The 22,399-nt window shown below is 33.8% G+C and overlaps 3 protein-coding genes across 4 annotated transcripts; 2 read left to right on the top strand and 1 right to left on the bottom strand.

The window, feature by feature from the left end:
- Positions 1-145: 145 nt before the first annotated feature.
- LOC109012427 (EVI5-like protein) lies at positions 146-6,035 on the bottom strand. Its single transcript, XM_018994052.2, has 9 exons — positions 5,783-6,035; positions 4,726-5,020; positions 4,427-4,622; positions 2,274-2,444; positions 2,074-2,190; positions 1,018-1,215; positions 868-927; positions 690-788; positions 146-508 (listed from the first exon to the last, which is right to left on the bottom strand). Exons 2-9 carry the CDS (start codon positions 4,866-4,868, stop codon positions 407-409), a joined length of 1,086 nt encoding a protein of 361 aa, XP_018849597.1. The 5' UTR covers positions 4,869-5,020; positions 5,783-6,035; the 3' UTR covers positions 146-406.
- Positions 6,036-11,875: 5,840 nt separating this feature from the next.
- On the top strand, positions 11,876-13,267 carry LOC118349575 (LEAF RUST 10 DISEASE-RESISTANCE LOCUS RECEPTOR-LIKE PROTEIN KINASE-like 2.7). The gene is made up of 2 exons (XM_035694712.1): positions 11,876-12,714; positions 13,089-13,267. Exons 1-2 carry the CDS (start codon positions 11,877-11,879, stop codon positions 13,109-13,111), a joined length of 861 nt encoding a protein of 286 aa, XP_035550605.1. The 5' UTR covers position 11,876; the 3' UTR covers positions 13,112-13,267.
- A 1,394-nt stretch (positions 13,268-14,661) lies between these two features.
- LOC109012425 (LEAF RUST 10 DISEASE-RESISTANCE LOCUS RECEPTOR-LIKE PROTEIN KINASE-like 1.4) lies at positions 14,662-21,641 on the top strand. Of its 2 annotated transcripts, none has more exons than XM_018994049.2 (4): positions 14,662-15,654; positions 19,910-19,939; positions 20,035-20,358; positions 20,466-21,641. In XM_018994049.2, exons 1-4 carry the CDS (start codon positions 14,853-14,855, stop codon positions 21,392-21,394), a joined length of 2,085 nt encoding a protein of 694 aa, XP_018849594.2. In that variant the 5' UTR covers positions 14,662-14,852; the 3' UTR covers positions 21,395-21,641. The 2 variants fall into 2 exon arrangements, with proteins under 2 accessions (XP_018849594.2, XP_018849595.2); XM_018994050.2 differs by lacking the exon at positions 14,662-15,654 and adding an exon at positions 17,217-18,072.
- The last annotated feature ends 758 nt before the right edge of the window (positions 21,642-22,399 follow it).

Raw genomic sequence — 22,399 nt, 5'->3', positions numbered from 1 at the left:
TTAGGCAGGTTTGGGGCATAAGACAAAATACAAAATTCTCATTTCATCTCATCATTACATATTTTTCAAATATTCATACAAAATATAATAAACAATTCAACTTTTTCAGATCCCAATACACATTTTTCAAAGCCCAAAACAATAATAATATTAAAACATATCATTTTAAACTTCAAAACAAAATACAAAATTCTTATCTCAATCTCCAAACCTACCTTAGTAGAGTTGTTACGTTAACAGTCTGGATAGAGCAGCTATGAACAATCACACGATTACATGGTCAATGTTTTTAAGGCATGTTTCTACATGCGATATTCCACCAAAGCATTAAAGAATTGGAATATACATATATATGTGCGTGTCTAGGTGAGTTATTTTTAAACTCCTTGTTAGACGAAAAGAAGCTTCATTGCGACTGTCTCTGCTTGTCGTTAGATTCTGCTGATTCAACTGTCTTTCCATGCTTCTTCTCATACTCCTGCTTCAGTTCCTCCAAACGCTTAGATACCTAATCATCATAAAAAAAATGTACTTACACCAAGTAATCGGAAAAAGAGTGATGAATGAAAATCCAAGGACCTCAAACAAAGCATTTCAAGCACGAGAAAAGGACTAAATGGAGACGACCAGAGTCCACAGGCACTTGCAAAACCAACACCATTTAAAGGTGGATGAGAGAGAGAGAGGACCTTGATTGAGTAGGCCATTGGTAATAATGTGTCTGGATCCATTGCATCCTCGGGGAAGTTACGCAAAGCATGTATGAGTTTCTCGAAAGGTAATTTTGTCTAATAAAAAAAACATGGCAAGCAGGCATTAGACTATTAGGTCAAATCTTAAGCAGACAAAAGATCTTCTGATACTCACCAAATCATCAGCGCAATACTTTAATAGGGCCAAACCAACCTTAAAAACAATTTTAACACCCTGAAAAATATAAATAATAGATATATATATCAAGTTCCAAACACAATAAAAATGTTTGTAAGGAAAGACATAATGTTACCAGTCACTAACCTCATAGAGAAAGACATCCCAAACTCGAAGAGCCAAGTGGAATGGAAAAGAGTATGAGAAAACTGTAATGAACCACTGACTTGCATACATGCTAGGGTTTATCATCTCTTGGGAAAAATGCTCCCCCAGCTTTGGCAAATGCTCTCTCACCAAGTGATCAAACTGAAAAAGATACTGCTGTACCAGAGGTAGCCCTGCCTATAAACAAACAATATCACAAGAGATTTAAGAGAATCAAGTATATATTTCACACTGCTGTCAAATCAAAATAGAAGCGACTTTGGCTTTGATAATGAAAAATAGACAATTCAACAGCCCTTTAGTGTATGAATATTTATACGAAATCATAACCTTCATCTTCAAGTGAGATTAGCATCATCCCAAAATATTTGTGGACGAAAAAATACTTCAAATTATGATTTAGGATGGCTAAGAGTAAAACATGTGGACCTCGCCCCCCAACAACCTCCCTCCCATTTTGCCTACTTATGCCATCTATGCCTGAAGTCAACATCTACTACTTCTCAGAAAGTTATGGTTTAGTCTTTTTTGATAAGTTGTTAAGTTTAATTAACAGACAAAAATGCTTAGAACAGTATTAGTATGCTCTGGGAAAAAATATAATTTTTTGGATTATTACTAGAGACTACCCTTTCTTCTGGCCAGCATATGACAAAGTATTAGAAGATATGACTCGAAAGATACCATTTAAACTTATCTTAGAAAATTAATCTGTAGCAGCTTCAACGTGATTCAACAAGCCACTCTTGAGCCTAATTTGTTATGGTATAACGTGGGGTATAATTACACAAGCTAGCATTGAGCAAAAATTTCTATTCAAGTTCATCGTTTTTCCTAAATTATAGCCGCTTCTTTTTGCACTATTGAAAGAAATTTGAAAAACAAGAACAAGTTCAATTATATAGATTGAAATCCCGACTGACCTAGCAGCCGGCCTAAAGTCATTCTTATAACCTTGCATTTTTTAGCCGACATGCTAAGCTGGCTACACCTCTAAGATGAGAAAAAGGATGTATTTACAGTGAGAAAGCTTACCAGATATAATCCTTCCATTGGGGCATGGACAGCTCCTTTCAGTAATGCAACCAATAACCAGAAAGCATCCTCTTCACTCATATACAGAAGCAAGAGACCAGCTAAAAAACCCATTCCCTGCATTTCAGATCTATCATTTAGTATCATAGATTTATAGACACAGTAAATAGAATAGCAATTACAGCATCCAAGAGTCAAACCTGAACATATCCAACATCTCTGTCAAAGACAGAGTATGCCTTCAAAACATTGTAAAGTGACCTTTGACCAGGTCCATGTCTCTGCTGGAAGAAAACATGTGAGGGAAACGTACGAGAAATGTCTCGTATTATGTCTAGTTCTGAAGCTGACGTCTCATATATTACTAGTTGCTGCATGAACATAAAATCCCATCAGCATAACACAAATAGATGTGCAAGTGTCTGTGGCATGGAAGAACGGCATTAAATGAAAATGAACCCAAAATATTTCAAGAATCAACCAAAGCCAAGAATATCGATTCATTTAGGGAGGAAAACAGACTGGACTCTGTTAAGATGCTGAACAGGATAAGAGCAGTGCTAGTTATTTGAAATTAAAGAAGGAAGAATTAATTAACTCGAAACACTCGTGCCTGGCAAGATAAAAACACGACATTAGCAGAATGACATGTGATTTTTACCCAAAACTTCCACATTATCGTGGTGTATAGCACTGTATGGATGCCAAGTTAACATTATCATTTAACAGCAAAGTTTTTTTTATAAGTACAATTAAAGTTTTATTAATAAAAAGAAGGCAGTTATCCAGACACAGTTTGATAATTACTCTTTACCTAACACAATTTGATAATTAACCCAGGCTGGCCAACATTAGCTTAGCTCAGGCAAAGATTACTGGATTTGAGTCGGAACCCTTTGGTGAGATTAGAAAATAAAACAGTATGGACTTGCTAAGTTAACAGCACAAAGCTAATGTCCACAATCCACCTAGAGCATCAAATTTGATACTGGAAAACAATCTTCCGAGTATATAACACAAACCAGGTCAAAATGGCCAGCCATATGATCAAATATATGCAAAGCATAAGATAACCTGAAATTCTGAGTCACCAAAACTAAGAACCATGCTCAACTTCCCTAACTAAAGCGAAAGCTCTGTTACCAGATTATTTATCGCTTGACGTCAAACAAACCTCCGCATTTCCCGGGCACTTTAATTGCACCACAGAAACCAAGCTCCAGAACCTCAACCAACTACCATCTTTTTCCACAATAGTTGCATTCTTCCAACCAAGCCCCACTTTGGTAGTGCAAAAGGCTTGACCAAAACATACCTAACGATCAGTCAGACACTCATTTTCAAGTAGAATTCATTCAAGAGTTACTTATCAAGAAAAATTCACCCAAGAGGTGTTCCTGAGCCAACATGGCATAAATGTCGCCCTAGGCTTCTCACCAGTCTCATTCCACTTTTCACTGCATCATGGATGCAGATTCAATACTCAATAGTCATCGTTTCACATACTAAGTACATTTCTCTTTGCCGTGCAAGCAACCTTAGCTGTGAATGGATGATTAAATAAGAAATCATTTTGATGGCTGCAGTAGGATCATGAGCTTCAGTTTAAATATATAAAAAAAAAATTTAGATATGCAGGGAAATATGATGCAAACCTGCAACAGTTAATATGGCTAATCTGGAATAGAACAATTGTGGTGAATTAATCTATGCCTTGGTCCTTCTCATTTGTAGTAATATGCAGCTAAATAAGGTGGGAAAGGCTGCAAGCCATTAAAGCAAATGGACCTCGGCAAGTACCAGCATGTTCTTCTAGGAAGGGACGTCATTTAAACCCTAAACTTTAGGCTACTGCCAGTAGCATCACCTTTGCTTGCAATTATCACAAGGCTGTCTGAAAAAAAGCAGCCTAGTTCAAAGCAAATATAAAATATGCAGCAGTTCCATCTCACCAATTAAGAGGCGTGATATTTTCATCATTCAAGGTTTTTATAAGAGAAAGATAAATGAAAAAAGGTGAATTACCATGTGCCACCAAAACAATCAACACAGGTCAAACTGTAAATCAACTCGAAATCTAAATCCACATATCATTCATGTTATTCTACAAAAATCTAAAAGTCTAATCCCAACTAGCCCATACGATGAGAAGTGAAATATTGTTGAAAAAAATTGTTGTGAATTAGCAAAGAGGGTGAAATTCATTTTCCATTGATCATTAAAGAATCAAACACAAACTCATGCAGTCCACAGAGACATATCAGGCAATGGCAATGGTTAAATGGATATATCTTCCACTTATCAAGTACGAAAAAAATTTCAAGGCTACTTATCAGGACAAGGAAAGGCATACCTCATAAACCCCAGGGTTCATCAGCAAAAGGTCCCGACTTCCAGAGATCAACTGCCAAACAAGTCCTCTTAAACAATCAGGGATTCCTTTCCGTATACGCCTTCTGACAACATGGGGTTTTCTCCTGCCGTAATGCTTCCAATCACTCCCTCCAACCCCAATCATTTTCCTCCATTTTCTAACCCTTCCTTCCTCCCTTAAAGGAATCAATGTCCATGTAAATGAACAAGATGAATGTGTAATCATGCATAATCATTCAGCAGAAAAGTTTTATATGATTCAGTAAAAGAATAGCATACCTCTCGTATTCATGAGCAGACCTGCCTCTATTTAAACCATCAGGAGAGCTATTAGGTTCCTGCTTTACAAACCCAAATCTGTCCAATGGTCTTGGTGAAGGAATGGGACCTGGTTCATAGTCATCTATTCTTTTCTTTTCCATTCCGCTACCTCAAACAAGCTCTCACACGGCTAAAGGGTAAAGAAATACATCTGTTTTCTTCAACATGATAATCTGTTGACTAATTTCAGTTCACAACCTCAAGTGACATCTTTTTTTTTTTAATAAGTATCCTCCATCGAAATCTGAAAGAGCTGAAAAATAAAAGATATGGTAATCAGTGAATCTAAAGGTACAACAGCACTTGACAGTTAAATATAGTCATTATGTTAAAAGCTCATCAATGACAAGTATTCCCAAAATCAGTTAAATACCAGATTAGCAGAATATGCGCGAGCACATCAACGAATATGAAGACAAGCTATAGATGTTAAGATTGATAATCGCAATATATGGTAAATTACAAAATCCATGACAGAGTAATCCCCAAGCAGAACAGCTACCTACAACTATAAAATCACTGTCCAACTATCATTGAATCAATATTGCCGGAAAGGGAAGTAATTTCCAAGAAACAAAGAAGATACAAGGAGTAAATATCAATGCCCGTGAAAGATGCTATGGCCACGCTGCTAGAATACAACATAAAGAACAATAAAGAATAAAAAATACAGCAGAACAATGTTCTTGGTTTATTCCTTAACATGTAAACCAAGCAAACAAGTTCAACAATATGCAATTTAACCCTAATTATGTGTCCGAAACCCCAATAAAAATATAAGAATTGAAAACTTGCCAAATTCCGAATGCCGCATAAGACTTAACTCTGCAAATCTCAACTTAAACTAAAAACAGGAGAGAGAGGACAGAAACGGCAAGGATATTTGAAAATACCAATGAGGAAATGGAAACCCATTAGTGTTTTGCATAAACGTCAAATGAGCACAAAATTTCAAATATCTCAACATATTCATAGAATAAGATCAAAGGCAGACGCGGGATATGAGAAAACCAACCTAGGTTTCGGAAAGTTATGAGTGGGAGTGATGAGAGGCTTTCTCTTTCTTCTTCAAGTGTATACAGCCAATTGTTTCGCATGTGTGCCGATATGATAATTCAGCGAAGAAAAAAGCTGGAAATCCAATCTAATCTAGTCTACTCGATTATATTTTCAACGAATGGCGAAATGCTTTTTTCGCTGAAATACCAAATGGAGCTCTACGCGTGCGTAACGCGTTAGCGTAACAATCGTGCATGACTGGTCGGAATCGTCGGATGATAGCGACGAATTAAGGAAAATGACTTTAAGCCCCCGTTGGCAGGTCGAGTTGAGTCGAGCGATTTATAAATAGAAGTGAATTGGAATAGTAGATAAATTTTATAAAATTTATTTAAGATAAATTTATATATATTTAGATATTGAGTAATGATATATACTACATTCTTATCTTATTTTAATCATATTAAGTAATATGTGATATATTCATCACCGTTAGATAATAAAGAAATATGTAATAAATAATTATTTAATAATGATAAATGTGTCACATCTTACTAAGTGAGATGAAAATAAGATGGTAGTATTGTGTATATAATTTCTTTTAGATGTTAAGATGAGTTTATAGGTATTTATAAAAAATTGAAAAATATTTTAGATCTCGTGTGAAAAAAGATGTTGAATTAAAAAAAATTATGAATTACATATATAAAGAGATTTTGAATTGAAATGAAATAAATGATTTGAAAATTAAATATTTAGATGTTAAATTTAATTTAAAATTAAATTCAGTTAATTTCATTTCAATCTAAATTTCAAACGTGTCCTAAAAATACAAATTGTTGAGCTTTCGGTTTTGGCCGGAGCAACTGCGACGACCGTAGAGGCAATGCTGTTGAGGATGGAACTGAACAAGGACATTCCACGTGTAAATCGAATATGGTTTTGTGAACGTAAATAAAATTTGAGCAACGCTAAAAATTTGTACCTAATATGTGTCCCAAAAAATATATTTTATCTTTTTATTTATCTTTTCTTTTTTTTATATATTTTTTTAATCATCATAAATATTTTTAAAAAAAATAAAAAAATTCACAATATTATTAAAAAATATTTTCTTAATTACTAAATAAAAATAAATAAAAATTTTTGAAATATACTTTCGAGATCTTTAACATTTTTTATAAAACTTAAATAAGAAAATATTATTTTCGAATAAATCTTTTAAAAAAATATATTAAAAATATATATTAAAATCGGTCCAAATTTCCCACACCGCACGAATTCAATTTGGACGTCACGTCACAGTTCCCAACAGCCAAGATGAAAACCCTCGCCCGACCTTCCTCTGCTCGTGCTCCTATCCCTGCGAAAGAAAAAATCTTCGCCCCCGCCTTCCTCAAGCCATGCTTCTCTCTCTATGAAACCCAACTTGTGTTTCCCGCGGAAAGAGATGGATAGGAAAATGGAAATTTGGAAAACAAAAATGATAAATACATATCATTTTTTACGAGACATTATATAATTATGTTTAAAATAAATGATATTTTAATAAAATATTTTATAAAATTTGTTATTTTAATGGGTGTGATCACCAAACGGTGTACCCCTTAGAATTATATTCTTTAACATGGTGATGGTTCTCGTGAGGGATGATATTAAAGGAAGTGTTAAAAGAAGTGTCAAGAGACACAACCTTTTGATTTAGTCAAAAGGTTGTGTCACTTCTTAAGGTTGTGACTTTTGGGTTACTATTGATTTATCAATGGTTGTGCCTTTTCACAATAAGATGTGTCACTCCTTAAGGTTGTGACCTTTGGCAATGGATGTGTCATTTACCAACCGGTGCATGATGGCCTATAAATAGGGATCATTGGTGCACAAATAAATACACTCAATTTTCTTTGTTCATCACTAACTTGTGAGACAAATACCCTCACGGGAGTGTCACCATATCATTATAATTTCCGCTTCTTTTTATTATTTAATTCTCTACAAAATTAACATCACTTTATAAAAATACTTTTATTTTAAAATATGTATTGTGAAATATATTGTAAAATATATTGTATGTATCATCACTCTACGGAAAAATGGCACAAGAAACAAAATCTATCTGTAAGGAGGAGTGCGGTGTACGGATTGATATGTAGCACTACTTACAAAAAAATATAGTATGATTTATATAAAGAATTTTAATTATAAATTAAAACGAATATAATATGTAAATTTCTTTTAAATAAGATTTGTATATAAACCAAAACCTCTCAAATTTTAAATTATTAAATAATACACACTCTTATAAAAATCCACTCATTGGGATATTATTGGTCGATAAACTCATATAGATTTGATTGGACTCGTTAGCTCGTTGGTTTATGTTATTACTATACATTACTAGCATATAAGAACAACTTATGTGTATTAGAAAAGATCAAATATGCACTTATAAATTATATCAGAATGTATATGTTTGTGAATAGAATTTACTGCATGAGAATGATAATTTAAATTATAATTTTGACTTTTTTTTTTTCAGATATGGGTCGAAATATATTTTGGACTTTCTTTATAAACATTATAAATGGTGCAAGAGTCATGTTCCAACTAGAAAGTGTAAACTCATATCATCTCATTATTACAATTTTTTAAAATTTCAATATAAAATATAATAAACAATTCAATTTTTTTAAATCTCAAAATAATAATAATATTAAAAAATAATATTCTAAGAATATTTTTTCATCTCAACTCAACTCACTTCAACAATCAAACTCATCCTAAGACTGAGTCGTGTCACATATGATAATGTTTTTAAAGAAGAGATATTGAAATACTAAAATGATAAAATGATAAATACTTCAGTCATAGGGATTTCATAAAAGTAAACTCACAAACTAACGTAACTTGATATGATACATTAAATTATAAAATTACTTTTATTATAAAATAAATATGACGTATTATATAAAACTATATCAGTTTATGAACTTACTTTTGTAAAATTTCTTTATAGTTATAACCGTGGTCTTAGATTTTGTTCCTTTCTGGTCGAAATGGTTGAACTTTTCTATTCTGATATGGTACCTTACCTAATATACTATACATGCTAATTCTGTTTCGTTCTAAATTTCGGCTGGAATTTTATTCTAATCTACATTCTGTTCCATATTGTTTTAATGAAAATTTTATAATTTTATTGAGTTTGGATGATATTTTTTGTAGATTTTAAATATATATATATATATATACAGCATTCATGTGATTTTAATTTAAAATTCATTTATATCATTTTAATTTTTTTATAACTTAAATATATCTACTCATTCTCAATTTTTAAAATCTCATAATTTTTAATAATTTATCTGTTGATTATTAGAACGGAATTTAAAACATTGTAGCACTTCTCTACTGAAAAGACATTGCCCTTTATAACAAATTTTAAAAAAACTATAATTTTAACTACGATTTTTTTTTTTTTAAACTTTATAACTATAGTATTTCTCTACTGAAAAATCATCGATCTTTATAATGAAATTTTAAAAAATCATCGACCTTTTTTAAAGAAAATATGACTGAGACGTAATTTGGGCTATAGGTTGGGATCGTTATATCTTATTTCTTAAGAAAGAATTCGACTATTATTGTAGGAAGTGTCTTTCTCCACGAAACCGTGTAAACGACGTCGTCAGGGTGGGTGGTAGGGGAAACGGTCAGTGCAAAACGCGAATTGTAGGTGTACGTAAGTATAGCAGATCCTGGAAGATTGGCTGTTTGGATTTAGACGATAAAATGAGTTGAAATGATTTTTAAATAATAATAAAATTTATGAGTTACAATTTATAAATAATAGTGATTTGTTTAGATTTAGAGATAAAATGAGATGATTTAAAATTATTTATAAATAATAGTGAGATTTAAAAGTTAAAATTTATAAATAATAGTGATTTATTTAAATTTAAAGATGAAATAATATGAATTGAAATGATTTATAAATAATAATAAAATTTATGAATTAAAATTTATGAAATAATAATAGATAGCAGATAATTCCGGCTCCAAGTCTAGGTTGCGGGGCTACACACGTTCACCAACCAAAGGCTCCGCACCTACTTTGGTATTTATTACTTGAAAATAATAAAAATTAAAAATAATATGAAATATAGAGTGATAAGAAATTGTGAAGATTTTTTGTTATTACTCGCGGCATACTGGATGCGAAACTTGCTTCTATGTAAAGTCATGCTTTTCATCATTCTTTGTTCTTTCCAGAAATAATTTATTCAAAATAATTTCATAAATTAATCCAATTTAATATAATTTATTAAATTATTTTTATTATAAAATAAATTTATTAAATAATATAAATTTATAAATTTATTTTTATATGATATATTTATATATTCTCTTTCGATCTTGCAGTCGTCACATTTATTGTATTCAATTTTGTACCGTACTAATTGGTATGACTGATATTTGTCGTACCGGCAGTTGGGCCGGTACAGATACCATATACGTTTGTTTTGTATCGGCCAAAATACCTGCCGGTACCGATCGTATAGGTCTCAATTACGGCTTTTAATTTTTTTTTTTTATTTTTTCAAGCTATAAGCTTATTTTTTAACCTCAAATTCAAATTAGACTATTTATAATTTATATATATATATGTATTTATATATTATTTATTCGTATATAGACTATTATTTTGAAATATAATTTATATATATTTATATTTATATATATAATTTATTTATATATTGACTATCTCGAAACAATATACGAAATGATATCGATATCAAAATATTTCGTTCTTATGTCTTGACCAGTATAACTTCCAGTACGGTATTCAATATACTGCAGTCATACCTCCCAAACCTTTTTGTTTGAAATCATAAGTAATTTCAATTCTCTCTTTTAAAGATTCCAAATAAAAGATAAGTACGGAATAATACTATATACATGCAAGATTTGTAAAAAGAAAGAAAACACCCACAACGTAAAAGTTATGTTTTTTAGGTGGGACTAACTTGGTTATACATCTTGGACATGTACAAATCAGTTTCCCTATGTACATATTGAACTTCTAATGTTATTTTAAAAATTGATTCGAATAATAATGAATGTTATAAGACAAATTTCACGTGTTTATTTCTTTTATACTCAATATTATTTTTGCAAGACTTTGAGAATATTTTTCATTTTAATCTGGAAATTATTTCTTTCACTTTAATGCCTCTATATTATTAGAATGGTCACGCCCATATATATGATTTATATTCAAAAATTCAACTTTCAAGTCAGTGTGTAGTGTACATCTAATAAAGTACTTAATGACATAATTTGATTCGAAATTAAGATAAATGTTAAAACTGAAATCTTAAAATATTACCATTTAAGTGATGTGATCGTGTGCTCAATACATGTCTGGCTTGGAAATAGAATAAAACCTGGTTTGGTTTCACAAACATTTCAAACCATTTCATTTTATCTTAACATCCAAACATCATTCAAACATAAACATTTTTTAATTTTTAATTTTTTCATCTAATCATTACAATTTTCTCAAACTTTCAAACAAAACATAAAAAATAATTCAATTTTTTCAAATCTAAAAAAATATATATATTAAAAAATTATATTATTACCCTATTTTAACTTATAATTTTCTTATTAAACTTTTTTATGTATTATTTTTCAAAATTCTATAAAAGTCTTAACTCAAATCATTTCACTACTATTTACAAATTATTTTACTATTATTTATAAATTATCTCATTATTATTTACAGATTTTTCATCTCATCTACATAACCAAACAAGACCTAATAACTCATTTATATTATTAACTTTAGTAATAGTTACTTAAGTTTGACAAGTCTTTATTGCTAAAGCCCTCTAAAATAAACTTTTTAATACCAATTAATGGATGAAGTAAAATGCATTTATGCTAATTCGCGAGTCTTCCTTAGCTTACTGATCACACGTACTAACATCCCATAGTAATAACTCGCACGACGAAAATCGGTTGGGCGTTGAAATCAATGAACTTCTAAGTCAGCACATACATCCCTTGCCTCATAGCTATCATTTTCCTAAATTATTGTTCCCCCACTGATGCTCGATCGGTGGTTACCCATCTCTGTTTCTTGTATTCGACCTCTACTCATAAATCCTACTCTTCTACCAACCTTTTTCTCTCAGAAAATGGATCCCAGGTGGCTTCTCTCGTCGTCTTCTTCCCTTGTTTCTTTATTTTTCTTATTCATGGTTTTGGCCATGATTCCTCAATCTCTATGCTACGAAGATTTCTTCTGGAGCTGCCGCGACTCGCTGTTCAGCTGCGGAAACATGATCAACAATATTGGTTTTCCTTTCTGGGGAGAGAATCGACCCAATGGTTGTGGATATCCAGGATTGAAGCTCAACTGCGAGAGAAGCGTTGCCACCATAGAGATCATGAACGTGACGTACCGAGTGCTCGATGTCAATCCCAACACCCAGACAATCAAAATCTCGAGAGAGGACTACCTGACTGGGATTTGTTCCCCAGAATACGTGAATTCCACACTCGACCATACACTTTTCGATTTTAGCCTCTTTTACCAGAATCTGACGCTATTCTATGGCTGCACTTCTTCTTCCATTTTACCTGTCCCTGGAGTATTCACTTGTCATGTAAATGGGGATGTGCAGATGGAGTTGGTAGTTGGATTGCCTAATAATAACAAGTGCAATCAAAGTGTTGTTATCCCCGTCAGTACTCTGAGTACTCTGGGAAACTTGATGGGTATAGGAACTAAGTCGAAATTGGAAGAGATCATTAGAGAGGGATTTGAGGTGAAATGGAAGGTGGATAGTGCTAAGTGCAGTGACTGCGTGGGATTGAAGGGAGCTTGTGGTTATGACCTCAAGTTGAATCAACCAACTTGCTATTATTCACCAGTTAAACCAGGTACGCCCCCCGTCCCAGCACTTTAAACTAATTAATTAATTTAGGAAAAAAGTTAATTATTTGCACCAAATGAACATGAGTTATAAGATAGATATTTGTTTTGAACGGCAATACACTCTACATATATCACATTCACTGGGTATGCATTCTTAGTCCTGAACAATCCTGTTTGGATTTAGAGATAGTTTTATCTCATCTTATTATTATAATTTTTTTAAATTATCACACAAAATATAATAAATAATATAATTTTTTTAAATCTTAAAATAATAATAATATTAAAAAATAATAATAATATTTTATTCAATTCATTTAAAATCATCTCAACTCACTTTATATCCAAATGAGCCCCGTTTTGACATTTTGGATTCCAGGTGGGTCCAAGAAGACATCATGATCACGTTAACAATATTAATGCTGAGGAAATTAATGGCTGGACCCGGAATTCTCTCCGCGTGGGATTAAGATCATGTCCAAACTCTGCGTAAAATATGACTCGCTTTATATGTTTATCTCTCTTGTTTGATAGTCTCGACTCCGATCAAGAAATTAAGTAGATTTTGATCTTATGTGATGGAATTCGTTTTCATCGATATTATATATATTGATCTTATAACATATAATATAATATATATATATAATATAAACGTGCAACGGGACAAGTACTATATATATGTCCAACATGAAGACGCGCTTGTTTGAAACTATATATATTTATATGATCAATAGTAATATTGATCCACGTTTATTATATTATATAATGTTACTTTATAAGGACTTTTGGGTCGTTACTCCTTCCTATATATGTTGACGAGTAGGATACATTAATCTTCTATATACGGCAAGCAAAATGCAAAAATTATATATATCGTAGTGATATCGGTACATATAGCAGTGATATTGGACTTCATGACGCGTAGAGGCCCGGCCAGTATAGAAATTTGTGGTTCAAGGGGGGAAAATAAATAAAAATTCAGCACCACGAGTTTGATCAGTAGCTGATCTATATGCTTGAATTGGAAACTCGATTGAGCCACGGAGCAGACACGAGTTCATCGACGACCTTCCATCTAAAAGTAGGAACCAAGTTGCCTTTGGCATCCATGCATGCATCCTTCAAGTTTTTCATGCCTAGCTAATTAATTAGCTTGGTTAGTTTTACTTTCAAGACCTTAACTGTTGTTCCTCAAATTCTTATATATTTCCCCAACCCCAAGACTACATTTTTTTCTTCTTTTTAAAATTCTGTCTGGCCTCTAGATCATTATGTATTTCTTGATCTCCCTATCTTCCAGCTTATTCTTTTCTCGGAAAACATAATCAAGATGATCATATTTTTATCCTCCTAGCTAGACCTAGCCAGCTAGAAATAGAAGTACTGATCATTGCAGATTTCCACTCGGATTAACTCATAATTAGGGAGATATTTAAAAAATCTGGGATAATAAGACTTCTAGTTTGGATAGTAGAGTATTCTCATAATATTTTATTATTATTTATTATTTTATTATTAATTATTATTATTATATATTATTATTATTTAATATTATATTATTATTTTTATATTACTATTCACAGAATATTTAAGATCAACTCATTATCTAAACACAATTTTAAAATGGGAGCGTCAAAAAATCACTTCTTCTACGTACCTTTATGACTTTGATATTTTTTATTATTTTAAATTATGTAAAAAAAACTTGAGTTGGGGTCATGATCATTAATTTGTTTAATTTGTTTATGGGGGCGGCTGTGATCTGCTGCTATGTCTGACTCGGTAAATGAGTTTAAAATGTTTACAGAACTTCCTAGCTAGTCATGTTAACTTAATAAGTACTATATAAATAAATAAAATCTCTAGAAGATCAAGATTTCTTGCAGGGGAATGCTTATAATATTCATGCACTATCTCACCTAATTTGTGGATTGACTAGATCGAGCTGCTAATATTCCAATAGAAGCATCTCTTTTGAAAATTTCAACCTCCCATGAATTCATTTCGTCAAAGGCCACCAGTTTCCTTATGATGCCTGATAGGAATTGGAAAGCCACACATCCCCACCTCGTCAATTCCTTTTCTATACGCTTGCTTCCAATCTCTCTCGATCTTCTCTCTCTCTCTCTCTCTCTCTCTCAAAATGCATAACCATCTCTTCCCAGCTCCGGCCACTTTCTTATTCATCATAATAGCAATAACCTTAGTCCAATTTCCAGTACTACCATCTGTGCACGCTGTTGATGATGATCAGCAGTACCTCAACTGCAGCGAAACCTTTGCATGTGCGGGTATTTCGGACATCGGTTATCCTTTCTGGGGATCAAATCGGCCTGAATATTGTGGGTACCCGGGTTTCCAGTTGAACTGCAGCGGCGATCTCCCGCTGCTTAATGTCACGAACATGTATTACCGAGTCCTTAACATCGATGACGCGGCGCGGAGTCTCAAGGTTGCTAGACTGGATTACTGGAACACGACTTGTCCTGCTACTTACGCTAATACAAGCATAGATAGCAGTACCCTCTTTTATCATAGTTCAGCTACTACCAACCTGACGCTCTACTACCGGTGCCTTGATACTTCAGTACCTCTTCTTCCAACTCAGACGGCGGACGGTTTTTCGTTTAATTGCGCCGGAGACGCTAACGGCTTTACCAATTGCTATTCGAGCAACTCCTTGTTTGCAAGCACGTTATTGGGGGTGTGCCAGTACAACGTTAAAGTTCCAGTAGTAACCGAAGCTGCAGGCACTTTAACTACTGAAGATGCACTGAAGGAAGCTATTGATGGTGGGTTCACGGTGGAGTGGAATGCAAATAACAGCATGTGCGATAGATGTGTTGGGTCCGGTGGGCGGTGTGGGTTCAACACCAGCACGAATGCTTTCGCTTGCCACTGTAAAACTGGGTCTTTTCCATCAACGTGTGATGAAATATCAGATGGTAAGTATCCATTTCGCTGGTTAATTTATTTCATTTTAATATTGCCTATATATATATATCGTTTAGACACTGGGTTACTAATATCTTGATCGGTAGCTACCTTTACCTTTTTCATTTTTTCCTTTCTCGTACTGCTTGAATGAATAAATTAAGAAAAATTCTCAAGACCAGAGGATTAAGAAATTAAGATCAAACATTTAGGAAAAACTCCGAACTTGTTTGCTGGGCGCGGATATAGTCTTAAATCCTATATGCGAAACATCCATCATGAGCATCCGGTGACGATTATATGATGATGATGATGATTGTTTTGAGGGGAATCGGAGGGAGGCATTACTTACTTCCAGATCGAATTCCATGAGGAGAAGCTTAATTCGGAGAATTAATTGCTAATTACTTTGGTTAATTAATTTGAAGATAAATATTTATTCTGGTCAAGGATGGAGTACTGATTTCTTGGGTTAATCTTTAGCACACTGATCTTCACCTTAGACACAAACATCATCTAGCAGCAATTATCATGTGCAATTGCCTTATTATGTGGCATTTGGTGTTAGCTAGGTTTAAAATGGAATACAATTTTCAAAATCTCTAAAATTCTATTCATAATTTTTTTAACTATCATTTTTTCATTATTATGTTGCGTCGAATGACCGGAAGATATATAAAAATAAATAAATATTTTAATTATAAAAAAATTTTATAAAAATAAATTCATAAATTAACGTGATTTGATATAGTCGTATATTAGATTATAAAATTATTTTTATTATTAAGTAGATATAATGTATCATATAAAATAATCTACATCAGTTTGTGAGTTATATTTTGTATAATTTATTTATAACTGTAGTACTTTTCATATAAAAAATTAGTTATTTGTCAATTATTTAATGTGAGATGACCAATAAGGCCTGTCTTATCTTCCATTCAAACAAACCTAACCCATCATGACCGCTAAACAACTTCGTGTATCAAGTCAATTGCCCATTTTGGTGATATCTAGTTAAATGAGACTTCAACAAAAAGGTGCTAAAATTTCTCCCATTCTCATTAGAAATTAAAACCCCATCAAATTCTTCTAACTCCTATATATATATATATATATATATATTATTGGTATTCAATTCCAATATCCAAGTCCTTTAATAATTTCTTGCACCAACGACAAAGACTAGGTCCAGTTCAAAACTCCAACTTGAGTTTGTGATTTCTAAGTATCCAATGAAAAGTAAAGAAACTAAAGAAAGAGTTGGTCAACAACTTATATTCACCGCAATGGCGGATTTAGAAATATTGTTTAGCTGACGTGTCTATTTGCTATTTGCTATCATTAAGTTGACCATAAACCAGTCCATGACCATGTGAACAAGCTGATTATTACCTTTAATAGATGCTTTGAATTTTTGTATTTTGTTTACTCGTAGATATAAATTATGTAATGGGCCTTTAAATAAAATTTTTTTTTTATAAATTTTTTTTTTTTCTTCGTCAAAAGGCGGAGGCCCACGTTATTAATCGTTGAAAGATACGGATCATGGGTCATTTTTCGAAGGCTACTGGATGAACAGTCCAAGTCAACTATGGCAGCGCTGTTACTAGTCAACCTCCTCCAACCAAACTTCCTCTAATCCTATTGCCTCCACTCCAATAATGATGCCTTCTCACTTCTCCACTCCTCCGCCATGCACCCAATCACTCTCCCTCCTGTCTTCCTCCTCCTTTTCTCCGTCTTCGTCGCCACGTCCTTTCCCTCGGACAATGCCACCGCCCCCTATTTCGATTGCCCCAAGACCTTCGACTGCGGGCCCTTCAAGAACCTTTCCTACCCCTTCGGCAGCCGGGGCGAATGCGGCCATCCTGAGTTCCGACTCACTTGCGAAAACGACTTTGCGAGTTTGACCGTTGCTTCTATGAGTTACCGAGTCCTCCGTCTCAACGAGGCCGCGAAAACCATGACCCTCGCCCGCTCCGACCTCTGGAACAACACCTGCCCTCACGACTTCTTGAATTCCACTCTGAATCCCGCTGTATTCCCTTACGGTACGGACACTGAGGACCTCACCATCTACTACGGTTGCTCTAATCTGAATTCAGTGACACCTACTAATCAATTCCATTGCACGATCAATAAGAATTCTAGTAACGACGCTTATTTTCTGACCGGTCCGGTTCCAACCGATCCGATTCTGAGCATTGTTAACTGTAGCTTTGGTCTTAGAGAGAAAATCTTCAAGGCGGAAGCATTTGAGCTCACAAACAATCGGACAACGCTTATTAAGGTTTTGATGGCGGGTTTCAGTGTGAATTATGGTAAGTGTGCCGATTGTCTGGTTTCCGGTAGGCAGTGTGGATTTGATAAGGATTCAGGCCAACCCATCTGCCTTTGCGACAATCAACCCTGTCCCCCGCCACCAGGTATTCGAGCTTTTTTCTAGACAAAATTAGCGTTTTCTCTTGGGAATGATCGTTGAGATGGAAATGAATTGTCAAAATGGGTAATTTGGAACGGGCTAAGGCAGACATTTTTTATCTGTAGAAATGGCACTGGAAACATTTTAATAGCCTATCGAATTTGGATTATAGACAGTGCAATGGTTGGTGCTAATCTCTGTCTTTGTGCCTATGGATGGTTTGAGTGGTTTAGAATAAGTATTTAGACTAGTTGAATAGCCTAACACTCCCCCCTTAATTGCTGAAGGCCTTAGTGGGGTGGTCTTGATGATGGTCGCGTTCTGGTTAGATGTATTTTTGACTTCCATATATCGAAAAATCACACCAAGCTTCCAATTTCTTGTGTTATTCCTGACTATTGGAAGTCATTTCGTCTCTTATTTGAAAGCCTACGTATTACCTTCACTCTGTCACATTCTTGCTTTTTGTCTACTTAAATGCGGCCGCCCGCACCTATAAAAAGTTTCATTTTGGTGCCGCTCTAGTTCATAATCTCTGTTTAGAACAGCTTTGCAATCCTTGAGTTGTCCTGTCTCTATTGAATTTAGTGGCCCTAGTCATTAATGTGTTCCATGTATCCGTGCTTTAAACTGGATTCTGTCTTGATGGTCTCTCTCTGATTTGGAACTCAGTGGAACAATTTTGTTTTGCATTTGGTCTGTCTGATAGCCCTTAAGAGTCTTAACAGGCAAGCTGCCTCAAGCTGCACTGGGTCTTTATGTATATGCTACAGGAAGTATGGATTTTATAAAATTTATCCTTGCCGATAGGCTAAAGAATTGTTATTAAATTATGCACATATATTTCTCCTGCTGTTTGATCCCACTTCTGGATCCTATAATGAATAGGGGATCTTGCTCCTTGTTATACGAAAATTACATTTCTGACCTGACCTTCCATCTTCCATATGCTACTTAGAACTGATTTTATATATCTAAATGTGATTAGTTTTGAGATTGCAACTTGGTACAAACATAGAAAAAGATATTAAGCTTGTGCATGCAGACTTGAAGTTCCACCAATTCCCTGCTTGTGTTTGTTGATATGTGACTCCCATGCAAGACCGGTGATTAGTTTTGAGAGGGTAGAATATGTTTTGAGATTGCAGCTTGGTACAAACATAGAAAAAGATATTAAGCTTTTGCATTGCAGACTTGAAGTTCCACCAATTCCCTGCTTGTGTTTGTTGATACATGTGTCCCATGCAAGACAGGTTATATGGTATATTTATATGTATACAAGTGCACACATAATTCTAGTATAGCAGAGTTCTGAGATTTTTAGTCGATGCACGCCCCCCACTAAATATCTATAATGACCTTATTACGAGCTTAATAGAAAAAGAGTTATTTTAACAATTTTACATGAAATGGACCATTCTCCAAAGAACAGTACTGTAGATGAGAGCGGTAATGGAACATGCCTATCTAGTTGTGATCTATTTTGTCCACATCTATTTGTGACCTATTCTGGCCGGTTTTAGATACTATTTCAAACTTCTATCGAAACCTTCTATTACCAAATTTGTATAAAGTATGAATACCAATATTCATAATTTTTGGCATATATGAAAAAGAGATTATTTGCTAGTTTTCTTTTAATTAATTGTTACCTTGTTGTTCTCGATTTGTCACTTGGTTCTTTTCCCCCCTAGACAACTGTTTCCCATTGCTGGATTACTTAAGTTTATGCTACATCATGGCTGTTTGGGCTTGTGTGATCATGTTTGTTAAAGGTGTTCTTCTACAATATCTGTTCGTGTTTCGTATTGACTGACATTCTGTTTTTTCAACCATTGCAGGCAAGAAGAGTGAAGTACCACTTGGAGTAGGTAATATTTTATGGTGTTAGAACCATACCGCATGTTTTCATTGAGGTCAGTAATATAAAGAAGAAAATTTAAGTGAACTCTCGTTTCATCTTCAGGCATTGGCATAGGTGGTGCGGGCATTGTTGGCATTTTATTAGGTTTCTGGATCTTTTCCATCAGGCAACGGAAGAAAAAACGAGCAGAGGAAGCTAAAATCAAAGAGCTGCCTACTACACCTCCTTCAAGCAAAGGCATTCCGGATTCTTCAACTAATTTGTCTCAAAGCACCCCGTCTTATACCCACTCAAAGTCAGATCTTGAGAAGGGAAGCACGTACTTTGGAGCTCATATCTTCAGCTATGCTGAACTGGAAGAAGCCACTAACAATTTTGACTCTTCTAGAGAACTTGGAGATGGAGGCTTTGGCACAGTTTACTATGGTAGGATTGTAACTTCATAGAAATCATTGTGTTTTGTTTTTTGTTCTTTTTCCTTTTCTTTTTTTTTTCTTTTTTTTTCCCTGAAGCCTTCTTTTAATTATTTCCAGGCAAGCTCCATGATGGACGTGTGGTTGCTGTAAAGCGCCTGTATGAGAACAATTTCAAACGAGTTGAGCAGTTCATGAATGAAGTGATTATACTAACTCGCTTACGGCACAAAAACCTCGTCACACTGTACGGGTGCACCTCAAAACGTAGCCAAGGACTTCTCCTCGTTTATGAATACATCTCTAACGGAACTGTGGCCGATCATCTCAATGGAAACAAATCAAGCACTGGTTCGCTGACTTGGCCCATTCGGTTGAGCATAGCCATAGAGTCAGCCGAGGCATTGAACTTTCTCCATCAATCTGATGTTATCCACCGTGATGTCAAAACCAACAACATTCTCCTAGATGAGAATTTCTGTGTTAAAGTGGCTGATTTTGGTTTGTCACGATTATTTCCGGCAGATGTCACACATGTCTCGACTGCTCCACAAGGGACGCCTGGCTATGTTGATCCTGAGTATTACCAGTGCTACCAACTCACTAACAAAAGTGATGTTTATAGCTTTGGAGTTGTCTTGATTGAGCTTATATCATCATTACCAGCTGTGGACACCAATAGACACCGGCACGATATAAATTTGGCTAGCATGGCTATCAACAAGATTCAGAATCACGCATTACATGAGTTGGTTGATCCGTCTCTTGGGTTTGAAAAGGATGATGCTGTGAGGAGGATGACAACCTCAGTTGCAGGATTGGCGTTTCGGTGTTTGCAGCAAGAGAGGGATATGAGGCCTAAGATGGATGAAGTACTGGAGGTTTTGAAGAGGATCAAGAGTGAAGAGATGGGTGCGGAGAAAGCAGAAGTGGTGGATATTAGGGTGGATGATGTTGGGCAGTTGAAGAACATTCCTCCCCCGCTTTCACCTGATTCAGTTGTGACTGGTAAATGGGTTAGCGACTCTACTATACCCTACTCCTTCTAGCAGTTGAGATTTCCTTTCAGTTTTTGGGCATACAACTCTAAAGTAGATAAGTATTGTAAATTCATATTCGGATGTCAATGAGTGCATCAATGCTTCATTATCTGCACCATTGGTTGGTTTTATTTTGTCTTGATATAATTTAGATAGATGAAAGCGAAATATCACAGATGCTTGTTGGGCGATGTACATTGTAAATGGAACTGCCAACGATGAACTTCTTAATACAAGTTGGGATGTATTTCTTTAAGCACATACTTTGATGATGATATATTTCAATCCGATATACTGTTTTAGTGAATCTTTCAACTCGATGTAAAATTGCAATGAGTCCTTTGTAGCTAGACGTCTGCCTATCACTTAAATGATCGAATAACAGAAGTTCTGATAATGTGATGACTGAAATAATACTTTTATTTTTTTTCTTTTATTTATTTATTTCAAAATACAGGCCAAGATGTTAATAAAGACAAGTTGATCAAAGGCATTCAGATCTGCACTAATATTATAAATAATTATACAAGCACAATTTTTTTTACAATTCTTTATATAATTATGTTCTAAATTGAGGATATTTCTGTAAAACAATATTATTTTTATAAATTTATTTTATCAAAATGGGTGTGTAAATAGTTGTGGAAAAAAAAAATCTATATGTATTATTTTTTAAGAAAAATTATATTCATCATTCTCACACCACATATCTGACATCATATATAATTTTTTTATTTTATCAAATATGTGATATATCATATATGAATGATGAGTAGAAGAATTCAATTAATTTAAAAAGAATAAAATAAAATAAAAATTTATAATTTATAAAAATAAAAATAAAAATAAGTATAATATATTACGTAAAAATGATAAATAACAAAACTCTTTTTCTAATATTATGCAGTCAGTTTAGAGCATTGGCATTGGATTAGCTATTTTATTCTTCAAATTTTGAAGAATATGTAATTTTTTCACTTTTAGCAAACCATTCAAAACATTAAGTCTACATTG

Source organism: Juglans regia, chromosome 10 (assembly GCF_001411555.2).
Source record: "Juglans regia cultivar Chandler chromosome 10, Walnut 2.0, whole genome shotgun sequence".
NCBI classification, from domain to species: Eukaryota; Viridiplantae; Streptophyta; class Magnoliopsida; order Fagales; family Juglandaceae; genus Juglans; species Juglans regia.
The sequence above is the reverse complement of the archived record's forward strand: the minus strand, read 5'-3'. Positions and strand labels throughout refer to the sequence as shown.